The 24,928-nt window shown below is 40.7% G+C and overlaps 1 protein-coding gene across 1 annotated transcript; it reads left to right on the top strand.

Annotated features, from left to right (window-relative positions):
• The first annotated feature begins 1,527 nt into the window (after window positions 1-1,527).
• LOC117771668 (rhotekin-like) lies at window positions 1,528-24,653 on the top strand. Its single transcript, XM_034602320.1, has 14 exons — window positions 1,528-1,676; window positions 2,948-3,147; window positions 3,454-3,500; window positions 3,585-3,638; window positions 5,207-5,324; window positions 5,420-5,665; window positions 5,780-5,874; window positions 6,516-6,622; window positions 6,717-6,845; window positions 9,155-9,317; window positions 18,116-18,214; window positions 19,031-19,118; window positions 23,510-23,716; window positions 23,770-24,653. The coding sequence occupies exons 1-13, from the start codon at window positions 1,659-1,661 to the stop codon at window positions 23,514-23,516; spliced, it is 1,371 nt and encodes a 456-aa protein (XP_034458211.1). The 5' UTR covers window positions 1,528-1,658; the 3' UTR covers window positions 23,517-23,716; window positions 23,770-24,653.
• The last annotated feature ends 275 nt before the right edge of the window (window positions 24,654-24,928 follow it).

The raw sequence follows: 24,928 nt of genomic DNA on the forward strand, positions 1-24,928 counted from the left end.
TTTGTTTCTCTGGTGGAGGACGCATTTGTTGGCAGCATTTGAAGGAGCCTTCGAAGTGGGACAGTTCAAATGCAGCCTTGTAAGGATGCTGCCCCTGAGAGACACACTGTTTGACTTTTATTTTGGTCCATGACCCATCCATTAAAGAGGAGAAGGTGGGGGTTATGACCAATACTGCAGCCAGCCACCAGGTGGTGATCAAGACGCTTTGGCTTCACTTTTGGGGAGCTGCAGTGTCATCCATCTTTATTTACTGTCTATGGTAAACTTATTCAGTGTATATAATACTTGTGCTGGCCAAGATGTGTTGGTCACATTCATAGCAAACACAGGTAAATAACCAGTTTGACTGAAGGAGGCGGCAGCTTTTTCTCAACAATTCATTGTTTCGAGCCTCAAATTTCTTAATTTGTTTATTTACAGCTATAATAATGTAAATATTGTAGAATAACAAAGAGTTCTTTAAATGTTTCCCCATATTGCTTTCCAGACCACAACATGGGTGACACGACTGGATTAGTTGACAGTGTACAGTTGTACATTTAAACGCGCTACGCTTTTTTAATGTTTATGCGCATCTGTATTTTTGTGATCATTTTTAATAATTTATTTTAATCTCAACCAATTTTGTCTTTGTATTTGAGAAAAGGATAGCTTAAAACTGTTATTTCATTTAGAAAACTCCAGACATTAGATACAGAATGCAATTGCATTAATATATTCTGCAAATTCACCCCATTCCGAGCAGAGGTAGTCAAACTTTATTAGTAATGGATAAGTATCTTTGTAATATTGTGTACATCAGTACAACACTGTGAGGTACTTACACACAGCGTTCAAAGGGTGTTTCATACTTGAAACAAAACCCACCGCGTCCTTAACTGTTTCATTAAGAAATCGAAAGTAAAAGATGGATTTTTATAGCATCTGAATAAAACATATTCTTCCACCACCACTGGATTGAGCGTTTACTGTGACGTACGAGCAATATTAAGAAAATACTGCTCGTATATAATACTATTGTAGGCAGTATTGTATTTCTAATATGATGATCACTTTGACCTGTTAAGTACATGCTGCAGTTTTGGATACTGATGGGCAGCTGTGACCTGTTCTCATAGAAGTCACGGGGCTGACGTGAAAGGCCGGCGTCACTTAATGAATGGTTTAATGAGCCTGCTTTGAATGTTTACGTCACCGCTTATGTCCTGGTTGTGCACCACACGAGGGATTTACACTCTGAGGGTTCAAGCTATTGCACCATACAATAATCTAATCCAATTCACGCCGTCACACCTCATGACCTCAGAAACCCTCAGACACCATCACTGTATATACCATAATCAAAATGTACTTTAATCTTTTACTGTTAAACTCCGTGTGAATCACTATATGTTTAACATTCACTGGTGCCAGTGATGGAGCTGCGGGACTGAGACACATTAAGGTTTGAGACTCCTCTAATCCCTCCTGCTGCAACCTCTTGTAGTGAGGCTTAAGACCGTTTTTGATCTGTGTGTTGAGTAACTAGCGGCTCCGTCTGCAGGTCCACTCTTAACGCTTGTAGTCAGCTGTAGGATTAGTCAGTCCGCTCACTGCACCGCCTGCTGACTGTTTAGGGACTGGAGCCGACCTCTGAGGCACAGTGGAGAAGGAACATGAATGAAAACACTCAGGTCAGTGAAAAGAGATTTGCATTCCCCTGTTTTGTATTTCTGATTAATATGAGCATTTGGCTCCAGTATAGAAATGCATGGTTGCTTTGTTTTGGTGATGTCTGGAGTAAAACTCTAAATATCGACTAATTCTTTCAAGCTACCTGGTACATGTCAGATAAATGATCTTTGCATTGATGTGATTGATTCCAATTCAATGAATTCTCTGTTTCTGTGGGAAAAAACTGTCTTGTTAATTTTTTGTGTGCATATTTCACAACAAATATGAACTTATTAATCTGAATTACTGTTAATTTCTACAATAAAGAAAAAAATATATAGAAATTAAATAAATTGAAGGTCAAAAGTAAAGTACTGGTTATTGGTAATAACAAATTCTTTGGGAACTTCATAAAGTCACAACACAGTATCGAGGCTTAAGCTCAGAATACTTCACTGAATTATGTAACAACCCTCTGATCCCTGAAGCTGAACTTCTCCTCACATGTGCTGTTTGGCTTGTTAATACATGGTAAACCCCAAAACACTGTCCAAGTTTATGGGATCCACAAACAAATAGCACACTATGTAATGGTATCCGCGGTGAAACAAATCTAAGAAACATTTGTGAGACATTCATGTTCAGTCTGTGTTTATCACTTGAAAGTTTTCTTCCTAACTCTGCTAAGCAGCGTTGGGTCCCTTGAAAGGTGCAACATAAATTATTAATATTAAACCTTTATAGTCATCACACTTAAAGTGAAATGTTTTAGAGGCTTTTAACAGTTTGTTGACAAGAAATATTTCACTCATTTGGAAACATGCTACTAGACAGATTATCGACAAAGAAATTCCACACCCTCACGTGGACTTTGAAATCGTTTTTCCATCGCTCTGTTTTCAGTCTTGTTCACTTTAAATCGTTAGAAAGATAACGGTAGCCCCATCTCATTGATCTCTATCCAACTCTCCTGCTCTGACAGCTGGATTGTGTCCAGGGATTTAATGTGTTGCACTTATTCCACTCAGTTCCGAGTTCTCGTTATGGAACCACGCTGGCTCAGAATGTTCAAACCCACGTGCCAAACCATTCAGGAGCTGTCGACTTATTTCCGTCTGGACCAGAGTACTGGATCAACTGACGGTCACTGGCATCCCTATGGGGCTACACTGCTGTAGCCTGGGCTAGGAACGCAGTGTGTTCATGCTCCGACACCTTTACTGTTTGGGTCCTGAAGGCCTGATAATCCTCACTCAGCTTCCTGTTTAGTTACAATAATATCTTTTTCCAGGACAAAGAGTTGCTAAGGCACATTGAGAGGGAGGTGCGGATGCGGGAGGGCGCCAGTAAGCTGCTGGCCGCCTGTTCCCAAAGAGAGCAGGCCCTGGAGGCCTCGAAGAGCCTGCTCGCCTGCAACGCTCGCATCCTGGCCCTGCTCAGCCAACTGCAGGAGATGAGGAAAGCTCAAATCCTACGGGGAGCAGGACGCAGGTCAGATGGCGCAGAAAACTGTATGCATGGGTAAATACTGTGGATAATGGATTGGTGGGTGTAAAGGGATGTTATACAGGTAAGTGAGGGGATGTGGATATTGTTATGTCTGCTATCAGCCACTAGAGGGCAGACATTTGTTAAGGTTATAGATGTGAGGGTTTACCAAATGAATTAGCCTATAATTTACATGTAACATTACACGTGTGCATGCAGAATCCACACACGTGTACGTGCGTAGTGAGACTAACTCCATGTTATTCCCCCTGACTGTGTGGATGGTTGATCAGTGATCTTTACCTGCAGGTCATCTGAAGACACAGTGCCGTGTACCGGAAAAGTAGCCCTGTCAGGTGAATGGGAGCAGAAGCATCTTCCCACATATGTACGAAAATAACTGATGTTCTTATCTCTTAACTACAATTTTCACTCTGCAGACCTTCGGGTCCCGCTCATGTGGAAAGACTCAGAGTACTTCAAAAACAAAGGAGGTGAGTCAGAACTCAGTGATGTGAATTTCTGAAATCAATTAAAATACTAGAATAGCACTCAATGTTTCCCTCACCGCCCCAGGCCCAGCAGGCCCAGCAGGCCCAGCAGGCCCCTTATTAAAGCACATTTAAATTCAATAGGTTCAGATTTTTGTTTGGATCTGTACCATAATGCACTATTTATAATACTATAATAATAATGTCCGTTCCCTAAAGACGTCAGATTTTCTTCATTAAGACTCATCAACACTAAGAAATCAATATAAAAAAATATGGAAATATATATATATATCTCACAATGTAGAAGAAAGTTTTAAAAATTCCTGCATGTGCATCAAAATATCATTGGTTCTTCCCTGACCCGTACTAGTGTAGTGACGTTGAGGAACGATTTGATTCTTTTCAACAGCTCTTTGTTGTGAACGAAAGAACCAAGTCATACTTAAGAGACGTTCTTTTTATATCAGTGTCCTCAAAATGAATCCACTGCCTTTACGTGAATATTCTCAGACAAATCTCCTCCCAGAGGAGAGATTGCATTAAGGGGGAACTTGCTTTCTTGAATGTAAATGCCATAGATGATGGCATAAAGCTGTTTGAATGGTCGTGTAACAAGCCTCAGATGTGACACAAGTTGCTTAGTTTACACAAAGACAGAAACAATATCAGTGGGTGAAGGATAAACGCCCACTATCTGTACTAGCTGTTGGATAAATAATACATGTATGATATATTTTATTTGCTAGTAAAAGCATTATGGTGATATATGGTTAAAGGTGAATACAGTTTATACTTTATACATTTTTCTGTGACGAAAAAGAGATTGTTTTTCTATATCTCATATTTCAGGGCTGTTACAATTTATTTGTAACTTTATTTATTGTGTGTTATTATGTTATTGTTTTAGGCTATACTTGTTTTTTTTATTGTGCCAATAAAAGGTTTTCTAATAAAAAGTGTTGCATGAATTGCATTCAAGACAAGTTCATGACACATTTCATACCGAGGGTAAATTCAAAGTTAATTCCCTGACAAAGCAGAGGGACATATCACCTTGTGTAATGTTTGATTATTGACATGAGGTCTGGCAGTACCAGTATTTAAATGCTGCTGTACCACACATACAAGAAGAATATGTATTGGTGGGATATCTAGTTTGAATCGGATCCAAACCAATAAATCATCATTATATCCTAGTGGTTATTTTGCAAATAAACCTAGTGACCCCATCCCCTTGAAAAAAGAGAGAACGACAAAAGGATGGAGCCATAAAATCCGTCTTCTTCCAAAGAGCAGTCGTTTCCATCGTTGACCTGTACAGCTTCCTTCCACTAAGTTTCCTGGTAATCCTTCCAGTAGTTTTTGTGCAATGTTGCTGACGAACAAACATTTCATGCAGACTGGTCCCTTAATACTATCACTATAATGCAAAGTCTCTTTTGCTGGACATCATGAAAGCTTTTTAAAAAAAATCTTTATCCACACCCTGACTTCCATGAATGAGTATTATTACAGCAAAGCTCTTTTGGATCATTTCTCCACCTTGTCCTCTTCATCTTTGTTTGCAGAGCTGCATCGCTGTGCCGTGTTCTGCCTGCTTCAGTGTGGCACAGAGATCTATGACACCGGCCTGGTGATGGTGGACAGGACTTTAACTGACATCTGTTTCGAAGACACGATCGTATTGTATGTCACCTTCACTGGGAGCTTCTTAGAGCTTCAGACTTTTGACATGTGTTGCTGAAATGTCTCCCCTCGGCTCTCTGTGTTTGTGTGAGCAGCACTGAGGTGGATCCAGGCTTCCATATTCGCGTTGAGCTCTACAGCAGTTGTGTGGTGGAGGACTTCTCCCCCGGGGCTCTAGGACCCAGGAGAGTGACCCGTCTGGGGGGCTCTCTGGGATGCTCCTCTGGGAAGAAGATCCGTGCTGCGTTTGAGTCTGCAGCTGTCTGTGGGTCTGCTTCCAGTGGAGGAGACGTACGCCAGGGGTACTCGTCCCCGCCTTTATCCACTCATCTGTCTAAACTGTGAGGTTTGACAATTTCCCCTCAGACCCACATTAGAGAGGAATGTTAGATGGATGACTTTTACTCAGACAAAAAAATTGAATTAGATTTTTTCCCACTGCTTTCTGCCTGAAGGGGCCCAAAGTACAACCTGCTGGCTCACACAACACTGAGAATCGAACATGTGCAGGAGGGTTTCAAGACCCATGATTTGTCCTTAGCAGCAGCGGGTGAGTTATACATCCTCTCCTCTTCTCCTCCACTACTTAACTCTCCGCTTACTTTCTTGTCTCCTCTCTCCTTCTCATCTCCTCTCTTTTTTCTCTCCTCTGCACTTATTTTGTTTACTCCGTTGTTTCCTCTCCTTTAGCTCATCTCCCTCTCTTCTCCTCTCCTCTACTCCCCTCTCCTTTTTTCTTGTCTCCTCTTTTCTTCTCATCTCCTCTTTTTTGTCTCCTCTGCACTTAAATTACTGTTGTTTACTCACTTTTTTCCACTCCTTTATTTCCTCTCGTTTAACTCATCTCCCTCTCTTCTCCTTTTTCTCCTCTCCAACCCTTTACGATTCTCTCCTTTTCTTATTTTCTTCTTGTCTCCTCTCACCTCCTCTAATCCTCTTATGTTCTCCCTTTTTTGTCTCTTATGCTCTCATCCTCTTGTGTTTTCTTCTACATTGTTTCCACTCCTCTCCTTTTTTCTTATTTTCCTGTCTCCTTTTACCCTCTTATCCTTTTTATCTACTCTGCTCAACCTTCATATGTTTTCTCCTACGTTGTTACCAATCATTTATCTCCTCTCCTCTCCTCCTCTCCTCTCCTCTCCTCTCCTCTCTCTCCTGGAAGTTAATCCTTAAATCTCTGTTGTTTTCCAGACGACAGTCCATACTGGTTACCTCTCTATGGAAATATGTGCTGCCGCTTGGTTGCTCAGCCTTTGTGCATGATTCAACCAGTCATAAGTGGTCAACTCGATGTTAAGGTGACAATATACATTTTCTTTATATTTTCCCACCTGCTGATGTTTTTCTCACAAAGTCACTCACAGTGTAACTTTTCTCCCCGCTCTCATTCAGCTTGGGGAGGACCTCGATTGCTGGGAAAACCTCTATGGCGTCCTCGGGGGACAAAGTCTCCTCTGCTATCAGAGTGATGAAGAGCTGGAGTCCGAGGAGAAGCCATTACTCGTGATCCCCATCAGAAAGGTTGGTTCTGAACGAGCAGCACCTCATGAATAAAGAGATTCATTCATGCTTTGGCCATGTTGATGAATACATGCTGAGGCCACCAGAGTGCACTTGTGAATTGATTAAGGAATTTCCCAGGAGAGAGAAAGCCCATTGTAGTGGTGAGCATCTAAAGATTGGAATATTGTTCCTACACTTTAAACCAGATTAATTTATCTTTCTGTTACATAAGTTTAAAATGATCAAATGGTGCTTTTTGACCGTCAAACCATTCCATCATATTCTTTAAGGGTCTCAGGGAAACTGGAGCCCTTTTTGAAAGGACAGAGTTCAAGCATGAAAGGGAAGAGACATGCAGCAAAGGGTTGGAACGTAGCCGCTGCAGAGGACTTGCCGGATCTTTGACCATAAAATGAAATGAATGACTATTCTTATACTCAAAGTAACAATTCTTCATTAAAATGTCTAAAAAGTACCAAACGACGTGTGACGAAGGAAACACACTGACTCAGTGAAGTACTTCCCAATGAGAAATACTGTACTTTTTCCGTTTATATTTATCTGACAGGGAGAATAACCAGTAACATTTCATATGAAGGTTTTACATGTCAAACATTGTATAAGTTTCAGAAATACAAGGCATTGTTATAGATCATGTTGTACAGGTAGGTTTGTGGAGTAGTATGAAAGGAACTCACTTATTATTAATCCAAAGAAGACAAAAGATATAATTTCTTCCAGTGAACTCTCCACCGGTTATCGTCCAAAGCACACAAATATTACAAGTTTCCTCCTACAAATAGTTGGGGATCTATGTGGACGCTGCTTTAACATAGAGTTCACATATGGACAACATCTGGAGCAAGGTACAACCACACATCTGTTTATTTTGAAGACTATAAGGCCATTTGGAGCAAACAAACACATTATGTTATTATTTTTCCAGTCTATTATCCAGAGTGTTACGCATCAGTATCTCCTCAAAGATTGTGGGTCAACTGCTTGATTCAAGCTTTCAAGCAGTATCCACCTAAACAATGTTGTCACTGGCAGTAATATCACAACTGACCCCTCTCGTGTTTTATTCGAGGAACATCAGCTTCTGCCATCTGACAGAAGATTCAGAGTCCCACAAGCTCGACTGAACAGACTCTGACGAACTCTTATGTTCCTCAGTCTGTCAAGTTGTTAAATCAGAGTTTGAGCACTAAGTAGGCCCGAGTGTTCGGTGTTGTCGAAGCGCTGAATGTTAAAGGAAGTGCCCTGCAGCCACTTGTTTTAAAATGTTCCATGCAATTTCATCTGTTTGTGTATGTTTGTTGAAATATTTTTTGTTGTGTTAATTAATTAATTCTGTAATTATGTGTATATGTTAGTCTTTATCAACACAATTGACACAGTTCAGAAGAGCTTCTGACAATAAAGTCTAATCTAATCTATTATGATCTAAACCACTTTAGTTTTTTAATCTTAAGTGTGCCAAAGTTTTGGTTTCAAGGCTTTGAATTTCTTGAATTTTGAAGTTTATTAATCACCATTTACTGTATTACTGCTATGTTTTTGGGGGTCCATACGCACCCTCCTTTCAACACGATATCTCAAGAATGCCTCCAAAGATATTTATTCAAATTTGCTACAAACATTCAGTTGAAGTCAAATATGAACTGATAAGAATTTGATGCTCAAAGGTCAAATGTCAAGGTCACGGTGACATTGCAAACCCTTTTCTTTTTTTTACGCCTTGTGAAAGCATTATCTTAAGAACACCTCAAGAGAATCCTTTCAAAATGTCCACTTGGACTAATTAACTAACTAATTAACTGATTAGATTTGTATGGTCGAAGGTCAAGGTCACAGTGACCTCAGAAAACACCTTTTTGTCCTCTTGAACATGATTTCGCAATTTCTTCAAATTTTGACCAGCTCTCACTTGGACTCAAAGATGAACTGATTGGATTGGTCAAAGCTTATTGTATATTATTGCGAATGTAATATTACAGGAACACCTGAAGCAACTGAAACTGCTGGTTGGCTGAGGCATACAACTACAGAGCAGTTATTCTAGTGTAGTAAAATGTATTAATGCATTTTTATTTACTTTATTGTAAGTGTTTTTGTCAGTTGCAGATTTACTATGAGCTCCTGTTAAACTCTATTTTAAGCTGTTGGATTATCCGGTCTATAAATTTGTAAACTACTGATATCTGAATGGGCTGACTGTGTTACAGTGGCTACATGTAATGTCTTAGCTATGCGGATGAAACCACCACAACAACACTGACTCACTCCGATACTCACCCATGTTTGTGTTTTTTTATTTCTGCCAGGATACGCTTGTCTGTGCGTTGGAGAGAGATGCTGTTCATACCCAGAGAATATACATGACTACACAGTGTCAAGGAGAGGATGTATCCTACACACTGACCATGCACATACCTGAAGACACGCAGCGCTGGAACGAGGCCCTGTGGCAACACATCTACAACATAAGTGAGACCTGGTTGAACAACACAAATGTTTATTTTAGCTCCTGACAGAAACTTATACAGTCATGTTTCCACACGTACTGAAAACCTGATGCTCACACTGGGTCTTTCATCTGGGCAGGATTGAATTTTCCATGTAAACTGAGGTTGCTTTCTTTGACCTACTTTTCTTTATATGGTTTTAGGTGTGAGTTTAGGCAGCGGCCCAAGTAGTAATCTTTTGATTTGTCATCTTTAATTGGAGTAACTAGAATATGCTTTGACCTCATGCAAAGTGTTCTGACAAGCACAGAAAAACCTCGGCACCTTTGTAATACTGGAAAACACTCATATTTCGGCCAAGGTTACACAGCCGGGTGTTATTATAAATAGAAGCCAGCTGTAGCTTGGCTTTGTTCTTCATCTGCATTGAAATACATATGTACAGTTAAGTAGTTCACGCCTTCAGTTATCCACGTTGATCCACATTTGCACCCAAAGCACACAACACTTAACACTGCTGACACTTGTTCTGTTGCTGATTCATGACCTGAGTTGGCAGCAGTTTTCACTCAAATATGTGGGCAGGTTTTTGAGATTGCGGACGAAAGACAGACGGAAGAAAAACCGGACTGAAACCATAAACTCTTCACCAGTTATAAATAAATACGACTTTTTTATAGTCACCTCATAACTGATGGTCAGGAATTTGGATTCAACATTCTATATTAGAATGGAGCAGATTTTATGAAATGCTTTGCTTTGATTTGTGTTGCGTTAGTTGAGACGGCTTTTTTTGACTAACCACAGTAACATCCTGGATGCTTGTGAAAACCCTTGTTGACATGAGAGCGGTATCCGTGTTCACATCTAGCTCAAGACAAGCGAACAAGAGCCAAATACAAACACACACATTAAGACAAACCTGCTTCTGTATCCCTTGAGAAATAGTTGAACATTAAAGTTGCCTCATAGCAAGTCTTTCACAATAAAACATAAAATAAAACAGAGAACTTTTCTAACAACACACAAAGAGTGGGGAAAGCTTTTAAAACGTACCCCTTTAGAAGGGTTCGTAATAGAAATACAGATAGGGAACGAAGATAAGAAAACAATAAGTAAACTATATAACATATTTCTATCTATGAATCTACATTATTCCCTACAGATAAAGCAGAGATGGGAAGCGGAAATTAACAAGGTCATACCACAGAATACCTGGGAGGGGATGTGCACAGAGGCACACCTAGTTACAAATTCAAACACCTGGGGGGAATTTAAAGGGGACATAGCATGCCCATTTTACCACAAGTTGATATGGTTCCTTGGGGTCTTAATGAAATGTCTGTAACATACTTTGGTCAAAATACCACAAGGATCATTTAAAACAGCACCCTTTTTACCCTGTCTAAAACAGCCCTCCACAGAGTGACCTGTTTTGAGTGCCTGTTCCTTTAAATGCTAATGAGCCAGCTCCCCCCTCCCCCCTCTCCCCCGATGATTTTAAACAATATAAATTACATATTTTATATGATATAAATGATCAAATATGCATCCCATACTTTGTATTCCCCTTCTGTTGTCCTGGAGTTTTAATTTTCCCAATCACATAATTAAATGTCCCCCTCTGCCCATCCACTACAAGCACACAAGCAGACAAGCAGACAGACAGAGAGAGAAAGAGAGGTGTGTGGGGGGGGGGGGGGGCTATGAAGACCATCATTTACCCCCGAACCCTGACATTCAACGGGTACAACAAGCGGAGAAAGCAGAATCGCGGGCTGACCTTATATATACAGTCTATGGGGCTGACCAGCGCGGAGAAATGCACGTCCCGTGTGAACAGCCAGGCGGCTGCACGCTTGGGAACGGCGCTGCGCTGCCTCGCAGCCTCGCAGCCTCGCAGCGGCGCTTCCGCGTCCGGTGTACCCCGGCGTAACGAGTGGGGGGGCTCGGTGTGTTTGGCCGGTGTTACAGTAGTGCTGAACACTGCGGAAGTCTTCCACACAGCTGGCTGTCTGGCGCTGACACAAATTCCAGCTCACGCATGGGAGAGCGAGCGGTCGCGCCCGAGCAACTGCTGCAGCCTCCCAGTCCCAACGATCCAGACAAATGCCACATGTGAGTGAATCGCGGGCTGACCAGCGGAGAAATGCTTGTTCCGTGTGAACAGCCAGGCGGCTGCGCGCTTGGGAACGGCGCTGCGCTGCCTCGCTGCGTCCGGTGTAAACCCGGCGTGACGGGGGGGGGGGGGGGGGGGCGACGGGGGGTTGTGGTGGGGGGTGGGCCAAGACCATGTAGGGAGACTTCCAGTGCCTTGTTACGACACAAAACCCAGGAAGCTCAATCGAGTCGCTCAAGCATGACGTTTCTGACTTAGAGGAACCATAACAAAACGCGCGAGTGTTTTTTTCCCAGAGTTTTGGGGTTGGTAGACATGCCAGATACCCACATTAACCTGTAGAAGCACTAACAAAGTGGAATTTGCATGCTATGTCCCCTTTAAATGGAAAATAATGACCAGATTCTTCAGAACACCAGAAATAGTAGCCAAGATGGGCCCGACGCATTCCAACTTGTGTTGGCGGAACTGTGGAACACGTGCTGCCGATCACACACATATATTCTGGCTCTGCCATAAGTTAAATACATACTGGAGAGACGTCTTTGATGCCCTCAAAGAGATATTCCAGCAGGACATCCCACAAGACCCCACAGTAGCACTACTGGGAGCGATGCCTGAAGGCCTGGAAGGGAGGGCCAAAAAATACCTGCTAAACATACTACTCACAGCAGCATTGAAGTGTATAACCATCAGATGGTTAAAACCAGATCCCTCCACATACAATATATGGACCCAAAAAGTATGGGACATACATATTGTTTTGTTGTTGAAAACTAAATAAAAAATAAGTTTAAAAAAAAAAAAAATTACAACAACAATCTTACTCCACATGTTTCTAGATGCAATGTGCAACGAGTACCACATTATTACACAAGGCCTCAAATAACCCATACGTATATATGCATTCCGTACATCTTAACCTAATTCGTCTTGGTCTTGAATCGTATAATTTAGAGGGTGTTTATCACGCAGTTTGCATGTGCTGCAGAATGTAACAAAGTGTAACTGCAGATTCTTGCAAGGCAACATTCTTTCATGTTGTGTGTGTGTGGTGCGGTGTGGAATGTCACAAAGAAAATATTTCTCCTCCCATCTTCCCGAAATTATTATTATCTAGCACTTCCTCATCTGTTGTACAGGAAACCAGAATTTAATTGTGTCTCTCTCTCTATCTGTCCACCCATGCGGTCTGTCTCTGTGCTGGTAAAAAGTTCACAGGCACCTGTGACACAGTCATGTGGAATTGCTATGAGGAAATCTCTGGAGTCAGTTTCTATGTTTTGCAGTATTAATTTACAGTATTTATAACCTGGCATAAGCTTACACACAATTTAAGATGTGTGACGTCCTGTCATGTGGCGGAGTAAAACCAACTCTACATAGAGGAAACTAAAGGTTAAAGGGGAGTGTGTGGCTTTTCGAAAAAATATAATTTTGACATTTCATCTAGAAACAATATTTCTTTGTGCTTTGTCTTGTTACAATCAGACATATCTACAGCATAAGGTAACATTTAGCGCTCTAGGCATCATTACACAATGTGTAATGATGATTCAGGTTTTTATAAACTTGGACACTGAACAACAAGCCTGTCATCGCCAGATTCATCACATTTTTGTGTCCCCTGGAAACTCGTCTGTTCTACAACCTTTGTCTGTTGAGTATTTGTAGCATACACTGATAAAGACATGAATTATGATGCAGATGTTAGTCTCACGCAAGTTTCGTTCATTGTCTAAGTGCAATTGCAAAGATTTCTATTTGCGCCACATACCACTAACCTGTTGACTGACGTACAATGTTGACTGACGCATGTTCCCACTCCCTTGCTGACCTGCGCTCACTTTACACATTAACAATTTTCACCGTCACTAATCAGAGGTTATTAGGATCTGAACAATATTGAAGTTTAGTTTGTGTTTGTGTGATTCGCTCTAGAGTTCATGAGGCATGTATTTAAACACGTTGAAAAAAAGTCCAACATTTGGCACGCACACAGTTCACCTGCCACACGAGACATGACATGGAGCACATAGCCAGGGCATCAGTGTTAAAGTGACCAGAAATATCTGGATTCATGATACACACACACACACACACACACACACACACACACACACACACACACACACACACACACACACACACACCCACACACATACACACACCCTCCTGCAGACAGAAGTTCTTCCTGCAGACTAAGACGCAACGCTGTGTTTTAACATCATTGTTGCAGAAGAAGCGACGCCCCATTTATCCAGGAACATTAATATGAATTCAGCAGGTTTTTGATGAAGATCGGTTTGTGTGTGTGATTAGAAAAGAGCTGAGAAGCAGAGTCACTTGTTGACCGGTGGAACCAGCTGGATACTGTAAAGGCTATAATCAGCTCTCACCACACACGCCTTAGTACATTCATGTGGAGAGCATCAAAATAATCAACAAAACATCACATTTGATTTGATTTGATTTAAAATTTGTCGGGGGGCGGGAGATGACTGATTGTTCATACACTGCGTACAATCAATCATCCATCTGGCTGGCAGCCATTGCTGAATAGAACAAATTAATCTCTGTATTAGACGTGCAAGACTTTTAAGACTTTTTTATATGTTGTAAGGTAGTTTGTAACCTAAATTGTGCAGAAGACCTTCCCACCGGAGCTGGCATGGGTTAGGCTACCCATACTTACAGGATCCTATAGGAATTGGTATTTGGAGACACCCACCAATGGCTACGAAAACAACTAAACAAAAAATACCAGAAGAGTCAGCGAGAGTGGGGGCAGAAGACGACTCACTAACAGACTACACGGCTAATGACCCTGGAATGGAAATGACAAAGAGGAAGACAAGCACAATTCAAGAAGCTAACACGACAAAAAATAACATTGGCAAAGGGCCTAAAAATACACCAAGGAAAGAAGAAGTGCTTGATCGAATCAGAGCAGGGATCACGCATTGATCAGTACTTTCTAAGAGGTCAATCAAGTCAGTGGAGTGAAGTCCAGCGACCAGACTCAACCCAAAGTTCGCAGGACATCAGTCCCCCTGTATCTGAGGAAGTTATCTCAAGCACAGAGGCAGTAACAAGAGCCTATAGAGCCCACTCAGCCAGGAAAACCAACAAGGGAGAAGAAACCTTTACAAAACAAACCAAAGGTAAACTGGCCTGGAGCATCAGAAAAAGCAAAATAGAAGGCCATAAAAGCAGATCTAAGCACTATCCTGGAAAAGATAAAGGGCACAGTTGAGACAAAACATGAAAGGATGGGTAACGTCATCTATAACTACGGAGCGGAACATTTTGTAATGACAGAGAAAGAACGGATAACACAACAATGGAAACCAAGTCCAGAAGGCAGCTGGAAATAGAACGCCTAGTACAAGAGAGGAGGTAGCTTAAAAAGCAGTGGAAGAAAGCATCAGAGGAACAGAAGGAGGGAATGAACATACTGCAGGAGCATCTCAATAAGCAAAGGTAAGAGATCACACCATAGGTTCTACATTAATGGAGAACCCATTACAACAGATTCTGAGAAACCAATAAAAAGCCTTGGACGATGCCAGTCCATGCTTCCTCGCAAGCTAAAGCTCTGGTGCTTACAGTTTGGCCTTTTACCCCGACTGATGTGGCCACTTACAGTAGTTGACGTTCCTATCACAAAAGTTGAGAACATGGAGAAAACAATCAACTTCTATGTAAGAAAGTGGTTAGGAGTCCAAAGATGTCGGAGCAACATCGGCCTGTATGGACACGGCATTCTCGAGCTGCCTATCTCAAGTCTTGTAGAGGAGTTTAAATCCACCAAAACAAGGCTGGAGATGACCCTCTCAGAGTCCTGAGACAAATCTATAAGGGCTGTTGGACCATCATTGACAACAGGACGGAAATGGACACCAAAAGGTGCAACTCAACAAGCAAAAGCAGCACTCAAGCACACTGACATTGTGGGCCACGTTCAACAGGGAAGAGAAGGTTTGGGCCGAGGTCAGAGTAGACCCCTGTGGAACAAAGCAACTCCTTCAGAGCGGAGAAAATTGGTAGTCCTGGATATCCGGCATCAGGAAGAGGCAGCAAGATGTGCGAAGGCTGTCACTCAAGCCAGACAGGGGCATTGGATGAAATGGGAAAGCATAGAGAATAGAAAGATAGAAGGACCAGTGGGGAATGGAAGCAAGCAGGATTAGCTTCATGCTTAGAGCAACATATGACGTCCTTACCTCACCCAAAAACCTACAGCAGTGGCTGAATGAAGATCTACCTGCCCACTATGCTCAACTCCAGCTGCCCTCAGGCATATCCTCACTGGTTGTAAAATTAGTCTCTCCCAAGGTAGGTATACATGGAGACACAACCAGGTACTCAAATCCAAAGGACAACTTTTGTCCGTGAGGGGGAACAGGGACAGAAAGGGCCTCCTCCACTGATCAGGAGTGGTCAGTGGGAGAACGCTCGAGACCAACATTATCCTCCCAGGGTACTGTCAATTCTACTTCGTGAAATTGACAGTACCCTGGGAGGATAATGTTGGCATTTGAGGCAGAGCAACGAGGCTGGAAAGCAAGAGTTTGCCCTGTGGAGGTTGACTGCAGGAGTTTCCTTGCAACATCAACCATCAGGTTGCTCAAAGATCTAGGGATCCATGGACAAGTCCTGCGCCAGACCATCAAGGAAACATTGCACACTGCAGAACGCTGCAGCCAATGGCTCTGGATCAGGAGGAAAGATCCCAAATGGGCCCCAAGATGCTAGGTACATGCACCCAGGTCTGATCAACCTGTGGTGGGCCTGCCTTAGAAGAGTGTCTTGTGATTAAAAGGCCGAAACACCTGATGACACTAAGGTACACAACTGAAGATATGTCCCTAAAATACGCTGGTGGTCACTAACATCCGATTACATCAACTGGCGGTAGTCATTAATAAGTGCGGCAGAACGTACATTACCTATTCTCCATCTTGTCCTATGTTCAAAAAGGGAAAGTGTTTAGTTTAAAAAGGCATAGAGGTAATGGCATCTGATCTACTAAGTGGGCCACATGGCTCTCATAGTACTGCCTTACAAGCCGGTAGCCAGTCAGATTTACCTTTAGCTTCAGCGTCCTCTCAAGTTCGGCCTGTATCATTGATTACAAGCCCAAAACACTTGATGGTGCTAAGGTGCACAGTTACAGTATGTCCCTTACATCTACTGGTGGCCACTAACACCTGCTAACATCTACTAGTAGTTGGTAACCTGAATTGTGCAGAAGACCTTCAAACGTACAAGGGATATTTAACATCTTGTCCTATATTCTCAATAAGGTGTCCTCGGGTGTTAAGATCCCATGAAACAAAATTTATTGATACATTTCCTATTGGGTCTATTTAGAAAAATCAGATCAGGTTACAGAGCAACTATAACTAGTGTAAACAGGCCACTATACAGCATGTTACTTTATTTGGTTGTATTGTTTGTATCAGTCTGTTTGTCTGCAGTCGTGTTTTGTTTGTTTTAGCTTGCAGTGCCTCGATCTCTTAGGCTCTAAAGGTCTACGCAGTTGTTTTAGTTCGCCTTGCGCCATGATTAGAGAAACTATTTGTTTGACATCAGTTTCAGATGCTTCCCTGTTGTTAAGTCAACTGCATGGATAATTAAGTTTTACCGCACACACCTAAAACAATAATAAACCATGGGCTGTTTTCCGAATACCAAAATGTCTCGGGTGCTAAAAGGAGTGTTTGACTTTTTTTTTAATGAAAGAGACCGACTTAGAGACACATCCTCTGTGCCAAGGGTGTGTCTCTAAAGAACAAGTCCGTTAATGCTAAATGAATTAAATACTTTGCACCTTGGGGCTATTATTGTACATGTTTATACCTAAGTGAATTAAAGTAGATCCCTGATTAGGGAGTATTTTGGGGTCCAATGTTCTATAGTGCAATCATTTGTCTTTTTTAGAAAGTATTTCCAAAATTATTTTGTGTTGTCTTTTGGTGTACATTCGAGGAACTTGTTGGAGTGCTTCTTTGAATCTGTAATGACAGCAGTATCGTGAACAAGTGCTTGTCTGCTCACTTTTACTTTGGAGAGAAATGATGAAGTGCACTGATATTCAGGCCTTTACAAATGCACATTGACAAAAACGTGGGAGTTAATTCTTGCTATTTTAGTCCTAATCTGTATACATATCTTACCTTGCATGACAGTGAATACATTTCCCAGTACAAGAGAGTCAAGAAGTTGTTTCTGGTATGTATGGGAGCTTTATTTTGATTTGTTATCATCCCTTACACTGTTTTGATGATATGTTGGAATGTACAGCTGTCTGTGTGCACCACTTTTTCAGAGATCATAGTTTATCCTGTGAAGTTAAAGAAACTGCTCAAAGTTCCATCAGATTTTAAGGCTGCAGGGTTGCAAATTTTACTCAGACACCATTCCAAGGAAAACAGAAATAGTTATCCTCCAGCAAAAGGTACATTTCAAAACGTGGAACGGTATGTAGTGATATGTTATGTAATATATCACCTCAATTGGTAATGTCACAGAATCTTGGGCTTTACTAAGTCTTGAGATTCGACCAGCTCGCAAATCATGTAAACACAATGTGACAGTTTAATGGATTCAGATAGAAGCAGGTTGTAAATCAATTGCTGACAAAAGGTTTTTAAGTCCATGTGCTTTGAAATCACTGCTCATACTGTTTGTTGCAGGCCAGTGGAGGCAGTGTTGTCATCACCTCATGAAGATTGAAATGCCGATCCCCAGGAAATCCATCGCAGTGAGGCAGGGATCGCTATACCATGAAATAGGTAGTGTAACACAAGCAGAGTGACGCTTGACATATTCTCACACTGGCACCTCCCAGTGTGATGTCAATCAAACGAAGTCTTAAAGGCCTTTACCAGCAGTCCTGCCTGTCAAATTTTATTTGTGTTAAAGTTTCACATTCGCGTGAATCAACAATTAAAATGCTTGCCAGTGAATATTTCTCATATTCCTACTGACAGTAACGTGATTCATGCTAACTGATTACAAAATCATGTAGAAATAAAAACAAACTAAAGGCTGCCACGAACAACATTAAAGTTTTGGACTCATGGAGCTAGAACTTAACTTGTCCATCAAAATGTCAGAATGTGAATTATCTTCAATACCATTGACTTACACCTGAACAACTCTTCACTATGCTAGTCGGACATTCTAATAAAACTTAAGAGGAAAATTTGTGCAGGCTTTGTCTTCCTCTGCAGAAAGCAGGAGTGATGTCTGGCATGAAAGTCGACGGACAGGTTTAAGCAAATCACAGGATCTAAAAGCGAGAAATGGCGCTGCTCAACAACGACCTGGGACAATAGGGCAGATGCTGCTGACGTTAATACATGTTGACAAAAACAAAGCTTAGCAAAGATAGCTTGAGAAATGAAAACTATCAGAAGGAAGAGACGGCACTCTATGCAGTAAATCAAGTGATGTTTCTCAGAATTCCCTATAATCAGTAATCAACTTTGACATTCCAGTCACAAAGGGGCATATTTGAGATACTCGATGTAGAGTTTGATATGATGTGTTTTACAATAAAATGAAGTGATTAAAATTCTTTTTTTTTTTCTTTTCTTTTTTTTAAGTGACACCCTCGTCTCCCAGAGAGGGTCTCGTGGCTCCGGATTTATCTTTAGAGATCCGCACTTTGCTCTCTTCCTACTACAAGGAAAGGTGGGCTTTCTGTCACAGAGCACTTTTCTTTCAGCATACATACGTCAGCATCTGCCTGAATTTGACAGTATGATTTACATGCCATACCTCATCTGCTCATCATAACACACATAGTTGACTGTAATAACTTGTTTGTTGTGTCACTCCAACAAGGTTTGCATCACAACATCTACTGTGGAAATAGTGAGGTGTTGCCCTGAAAATAGCTCTAAAAGTGAAATATCATAACTGTAAACCATGCTGTCATTTTTTTTAATTGATCTACTTTTAGTTTTTCCTCTAGATGCCAGTAGTCTTCTTGACTGATCTCAATAGCCATCAATCGACTTCCCTTAATCACCCACAAGGATCCCTATTGGGCCCTCATCTATTTTGTCTGTACATGAATGATATAGATATAGAAGTTTGATTTGATTAGAGACTCAAATATATACTGACAACACTGTAATATACTGTATGTACAGAGAAACCAAGATTGTGTCTATCTTAACTAATGCAACAGCCCATATCACTCAATGGTTGCTGTCTACGACAACTTATGTCAAATGGCCACTCCCCGCAAGCTGTTCTGTTATTTAAACTGTAACTGGTTGTTGCTGCTTTGTTGAACCAGTAATTTTGCTGCCTATGTCTTTTCTCTGCATATGTCCCATGTTTTACAAGATGACTATTATTTCAAACTTGTTTCTTGATTCTAGGCTTCCAACTTTTCACAAGGACTACATGTAAAAAATACTATATTTATATAATATATATTATATATTGCCTTTTGGCAAATCATGCTGTATTTACAGATTTTAATGCGTACTGTCCCTGAGACAACTAAAGTGAACTAGAAGCAGTACAACTCTAATGCTTCTGGTTCTGAGGCATGGAAATAAATGCTGACCCTGCAACGGACAAAAAAAAAAGCCTATAGGAATTTAACTCTCCAGCACTCACAAGGGTGTTTACCTTAGAATGCCATGAAGATTTTCCATTGCATGTTTTCCTGGATGCCATTCTACCTTGATACAGTGCATGTAGCTTCCTGGTGTTCAGCTGTCACAATCTGGCTCCTCCCAGCCGAGGTGTTTTGATCATACACGGAAGGAAAACAATTGTTTATTGCTAACACCCAAATTAATTTAATTAAAGTTCTCAGTTGTGTTGAAATAACTTGTTAACTTTAAGTTAAGGCGATCTCCAAACTAATGAACGATTTTGTTTTTTAATGTAAAATAAATTAACGTATATGAACCATTTCAAAATGAAGGTTCTGATTATTGTTAAGTTTGTGTTCACTATTTCACAGGACAAAATGTCTCAACAAAGGTGTCAGCTATATACGAGATAAAAGATTAGAAATATCTGTTGAGATATCGCGTCTCATCAGTCTTACAGGATTTCATAATCGATATGAATTATTTTTCCATCTGTTAATTAGTAGTTGTATTAACTGATAATTGTTCCGAGAAATTGCCACACACAACAATGGGATTAGTGTGGGTGGTTAACTACTCATGATGAGCAGCTCTGAGTCATGCTTTATTAAATTGTAATTATATATTTGAGTAGATTGTCTTGTTGGGTCAGTTTATTCTTTATCATGGAAAGAGCAGCATAAGTCACACACTGTTCTTTCTTGTACCCATTGAGGTCAACAGGGACATGACTGTGCAGGTGACATCAGAGCTAAGCAAGATAAATACCGCTTTGACTCAAAATACATAATGGTCCTATTATACAATGTGGGCTATGTCATCAAACATCAACTGATAATTTGACTTATTAGAACGGCAAACACACAAGGTTACAAGGTTAAGTCGGTACATAAAGCACCTGGGTGTCAAATGCTACAGATATTGTTCAGGAGTGTGGTTGTTTGTGTACAGAGGAAGGCAGGAATTTGGTCAAAAGATGTCAGAGAGAACAGGTTGTGCTGGTGACTTGATATATATGAAGAAAAAAGCGAGGAAGTTGTCCGGGTCCAGCTTTTACAATGGTGGCTTTGTGTAACTTTGTGTGTGTGCGTGCATCTGTGTTTTTTTTTTTCAAAAACAATGTTACCAGTGACGTGCAGAAGTGTTGGACCCACGCTATCTACTGTAGGTCACGCCATTACACATGGACTGCTTCACCAGTCGTGAGTTAGTCTCAATGAAGGTATTACAACCCGTTTTCATAACATCAAATAAAAATGATTTAGTTGATGTGTTGACGTCCCATCCACTATCATGGAGGAGGTGGAGTTTATGACATAAACTGGAGCCATCCCCCAAAGGGTGATTAAGACTATTTGGCTTCACTTTAGGCTATTAACCAGAAAGGACAGATCAGAGGTTTCATTATGTAGAGCTGATAAAAAGAGCTTCACATTTTATCAGTGCCAAAGATGATACTCACACACTTAGGGTTGGGTACCGAAATCTGTTGCCAGTCAGGCACCGGTTCTTATCCTGTGTTACCCACCAGACCAAATCACAAGCCAGATATCGGTGCCTGAGCCATGCACTGAAATAGTACCCTGCTTTCAGGCAACATAAGAATCACTACACATGTCTAGTTAACATGACACTTAACTCTGGTGGCAACACACTCGCTACATGGCTCCGGCTGCACGTAACATTAGCCTGCAGTTAGCTGGTAGCTCCCTCAAACGAGAGTTGAAAAGACTACAAAATGGCTGAAGTTAAACGTTTGAAAGTATGGCAGTATTTCACGTAAACATGACAACGGAACTAAAGTATAAATTTAGCACCAGTATGGGAAAATTTGAAATGAGAGTGCAGAATTCAGGATATTTTTGATTCTGAGAAGAGTAGTTTCTCTGTCAGAATGTGAATTCTCTTCAATACCATTGTCTGACAAAGCACGAGTGGAAAAGTTTCAACTAAAATTGTCATTTTAGTTCAATGAAAATTTAAAAAAACCTAGAGCACTCATCGCTAGATGAGGTAGAACCATAAAAATCCACAGTTTTTAAAGTGACCAATATTATATATATCAAAAAGCAGTTTGGTCAATAATTGTTAGCAATAATTAAAGCTGAAAAATATTTCACTCTTTATTTTAGAACTCGTGTGATGGCAACAGTCTCTTTTTCTACTGGACATTGAGTCGACTGTTTTTCCAGCAACACTCCACCCTTCTCCATTGTCTCATGGCTGTACAGAACATCTGATGAGTCACTGCCAACTTTCTTACCCTCAGTGATCCGCAACCAGTTGACATAATCTCAGATGGCAACCCAGTGAGGCTTGAAATGTACTTTGCAGAGACAGTTTAAATAGAGTTTTGAAAATTACAATCAGCCCAGCAAAGCCACATGACTGGTATGAATGTGTTTGCCTCCACACCTTATCAAGGTGCTTTTCTGTTTCAATTTGTGAAATATATTTCCGTCTGCAGCAGGTGAATGAAACCAGTGCCAAGATGTTTTTACATCCTCGTTGCAGCGATCAGGAAAATACAGCTAATGTTTAGCGCGTAGTCTGGTTAGTAAAGGGACTATATCCTCATACCAGTAAATGCTGTGATAAGAAATTGGCAAACCTCACTGGGTGACCTTTTGTTTTGACGGATACATGCATGAATAGTTTCAAATGCCAGGGGGGGGGTGATGCGTGCTGTGGTTTCCAACTAGAATTCTAATTGGGCAGGTGTGCGTGTGTGAGTGTTACCAATGCCATGTCCATGGCAAGACATTTTTATTGAAGACCACTTATTCCTGGAAGCCAGTTCGACAGTACTACATCCGATTGGAGGTCACTTCTCTGCTCTATATGCAAATAGTCCCATTCCTGAAATGATCCAATCACAAGCCGAAAGACGATCCCAAATATCCATGCAAGCTATATTCATTAACAAACATACGTCATCTCCCTTCACAAAGACAAATTATATGTTTATCAGTCCGACTGTAATAGACAATGTGTTTGTGTGAGTGTGTGTGACAGAGATATGGGCAAGGTAGGGCTGAGTGAATTAGTGTGCCGAACCCAGTTTAATAATAATCTAACATAGAGTTTGAAATTTGATTGAAATAGAAAGAAATATCAATACATGGGCTTCAATGTTGATACTGTGGCGGTGGCTACAAATAAAACAAAGCACGTGTGATGCTGAGCAGTGTAATAGGGACTCGATTCATTTAGAGATGAAACTGTGAAAATTTCATACCACGATTATTGCCAAAATGATCAAGGTTAACATTATTATCACAATATTGTTCAAAGAGTACTCATACACAAACTGAAGTAGGTTCACAAAGTACACTTCTGTCCTCAGGGTGCTTTAGAGCTGTCCACTTGTGACCATGATAATGTAAGACTTATGTGATACGTATTAAGCGCACCAATGTCTTTTTTTTGTACTTGTACTACAGTTTTCTCTGGTTTTATTCTTCACAGTTATTGATGACCCTACCACAGTTGCACTGGAGGAGTGAGAACCCGTTCTATGCGGTTACCATGCCGGGTCAAGGAAACGAGCATGGACATGATAAATGGTGCCATCTCTGAATCTGCAGGGGACGCATCCGAACTTACTGTGACATCAGATATGTTTCATTCCTCTTCCTCTCATCCATGAATCTTAACTGTTTATGAATGACAAGCGTGAGTCTGAAATCGGAACACAAAACTGATTGTATGTACATAGAAAAATCCAGAAAAATCTAACTGTACCACTCTCTGCTTATATAGACAATATACTAATAATGATTATATATATTGATGCAATAAGATTTCACCCACACCACATCCTCATGGTTTAAGAGTATGATTAAAAAAATGAACCCACTGTCACTCTCAAATTGATTGAGATAGATAAATCATTTATTTATTGAATACATATTTATTTAATGCTAAACAACTTTTGAATCCAAGCATGTAGTGTTTTCTCATGGTGTCACAGTCATTTTTCAACATTATGATGTAGTGACACATGTACAGTAAATTCTTAGTCAACATAAATCCATCTATTACCTTATTTGACAGCCAGTCGTTAATAATTACATGCTGAAAAGAACAGAAGCAGTTTGGCCTGCCCCCTCAGACTGTCCACCAGTGGATTCATGTCGACATGATGATGGACGGTGACCATCCATTGACTGTATAAAAAGATGGTGGAGCCTGTAGCCACACCTCCTGGATGCCATTCTACCTTGATACGGTGCATGTAGCTTCCTGGTGTTCAGCTGTCACAATCTGCCTCCTCCCAGCCGAGGTGTTTTGGTCATACACGGAAGGAAAAGAATTGTTTATTGCTAACACACAAATTAATTATGATTTTTCAAATTAAAGTTCTCAGTTGTGTTGATATAACTTGTTAACGTTAAGTTAAGGTGATCTCCAAACAAATGAACGATTTTTTTTTTTTTAATGTAAAATAAATTAAGGTATTTGAACCATTTCAAAATACACTAGTCATTTTTATTGTCTCATTATTTAAAATTACTGACACATACAGTACCGTGTATTTTGAAGGTTCTGATTATTGTTAAGTTTGTGTTATTTTGTGAACATTTATTAAGGTCTTGCTGTTTCTAATGATGTAAGAGATTTCCACATGGTTTCCTTTGCCATGGAATACAACATGTGAGTTGAAGCCTAAACTACAATGCAATAGAGAGCAAGAATTAACGTCACAAAGAAAAAGGGTTAACTACGTTCGTGATTAATTGGCTTAGTTACTATGTTTCCGTCGTAAAGTCCTATTCATGTGGCATGTATTTATAATTAAAGGTGGTGACATGACGTAGTTTGTGAGAAATCTGTACACAACAATAACTCAGTACTGTTACAGATGGGGAGTGCCCTATTTCACGT

This window comes from Hippoglossus hippoglossus, chromosome 12 (assembly GCF_009819705.1).
Source record: "Hippoglossus hippoglossus isolate fHipHip1 chromosome 12, fHipHip1.pri, whole genome shotgun sequence".
In the NCBI taxonomy this organism is placed as follows: domain Eukaryota; kingdom Metazoa; phylum Chordata; class Actinopteri; order Pleuronectiformes; family Pleuronectidae; genus Hippoglossus; species Hippoglossus hippoglossus.

What these genes read in the sequence shown, in the direction of transcription:
- LOC117771668 (XM_034602320.1), top strand. An exon ending in CTACGGGGAGCAGGACGCAG is followed by an intron (nt 3,148 to 3,453) that starts GTCAGATGGCGC and finishes CTTTACCTGCAG; the next exon opens with GTCATCTGAAGACACAGTGC. An exon ending in TCGTGATCCCCATCAGAAAG is followed by an intron (nt 6,846 to 9,154) that starts GTTGGTTCTGAA and finishes TATTTCTGCCAG; the next exon opens with GATACGCTTGTCTGTGCGTT.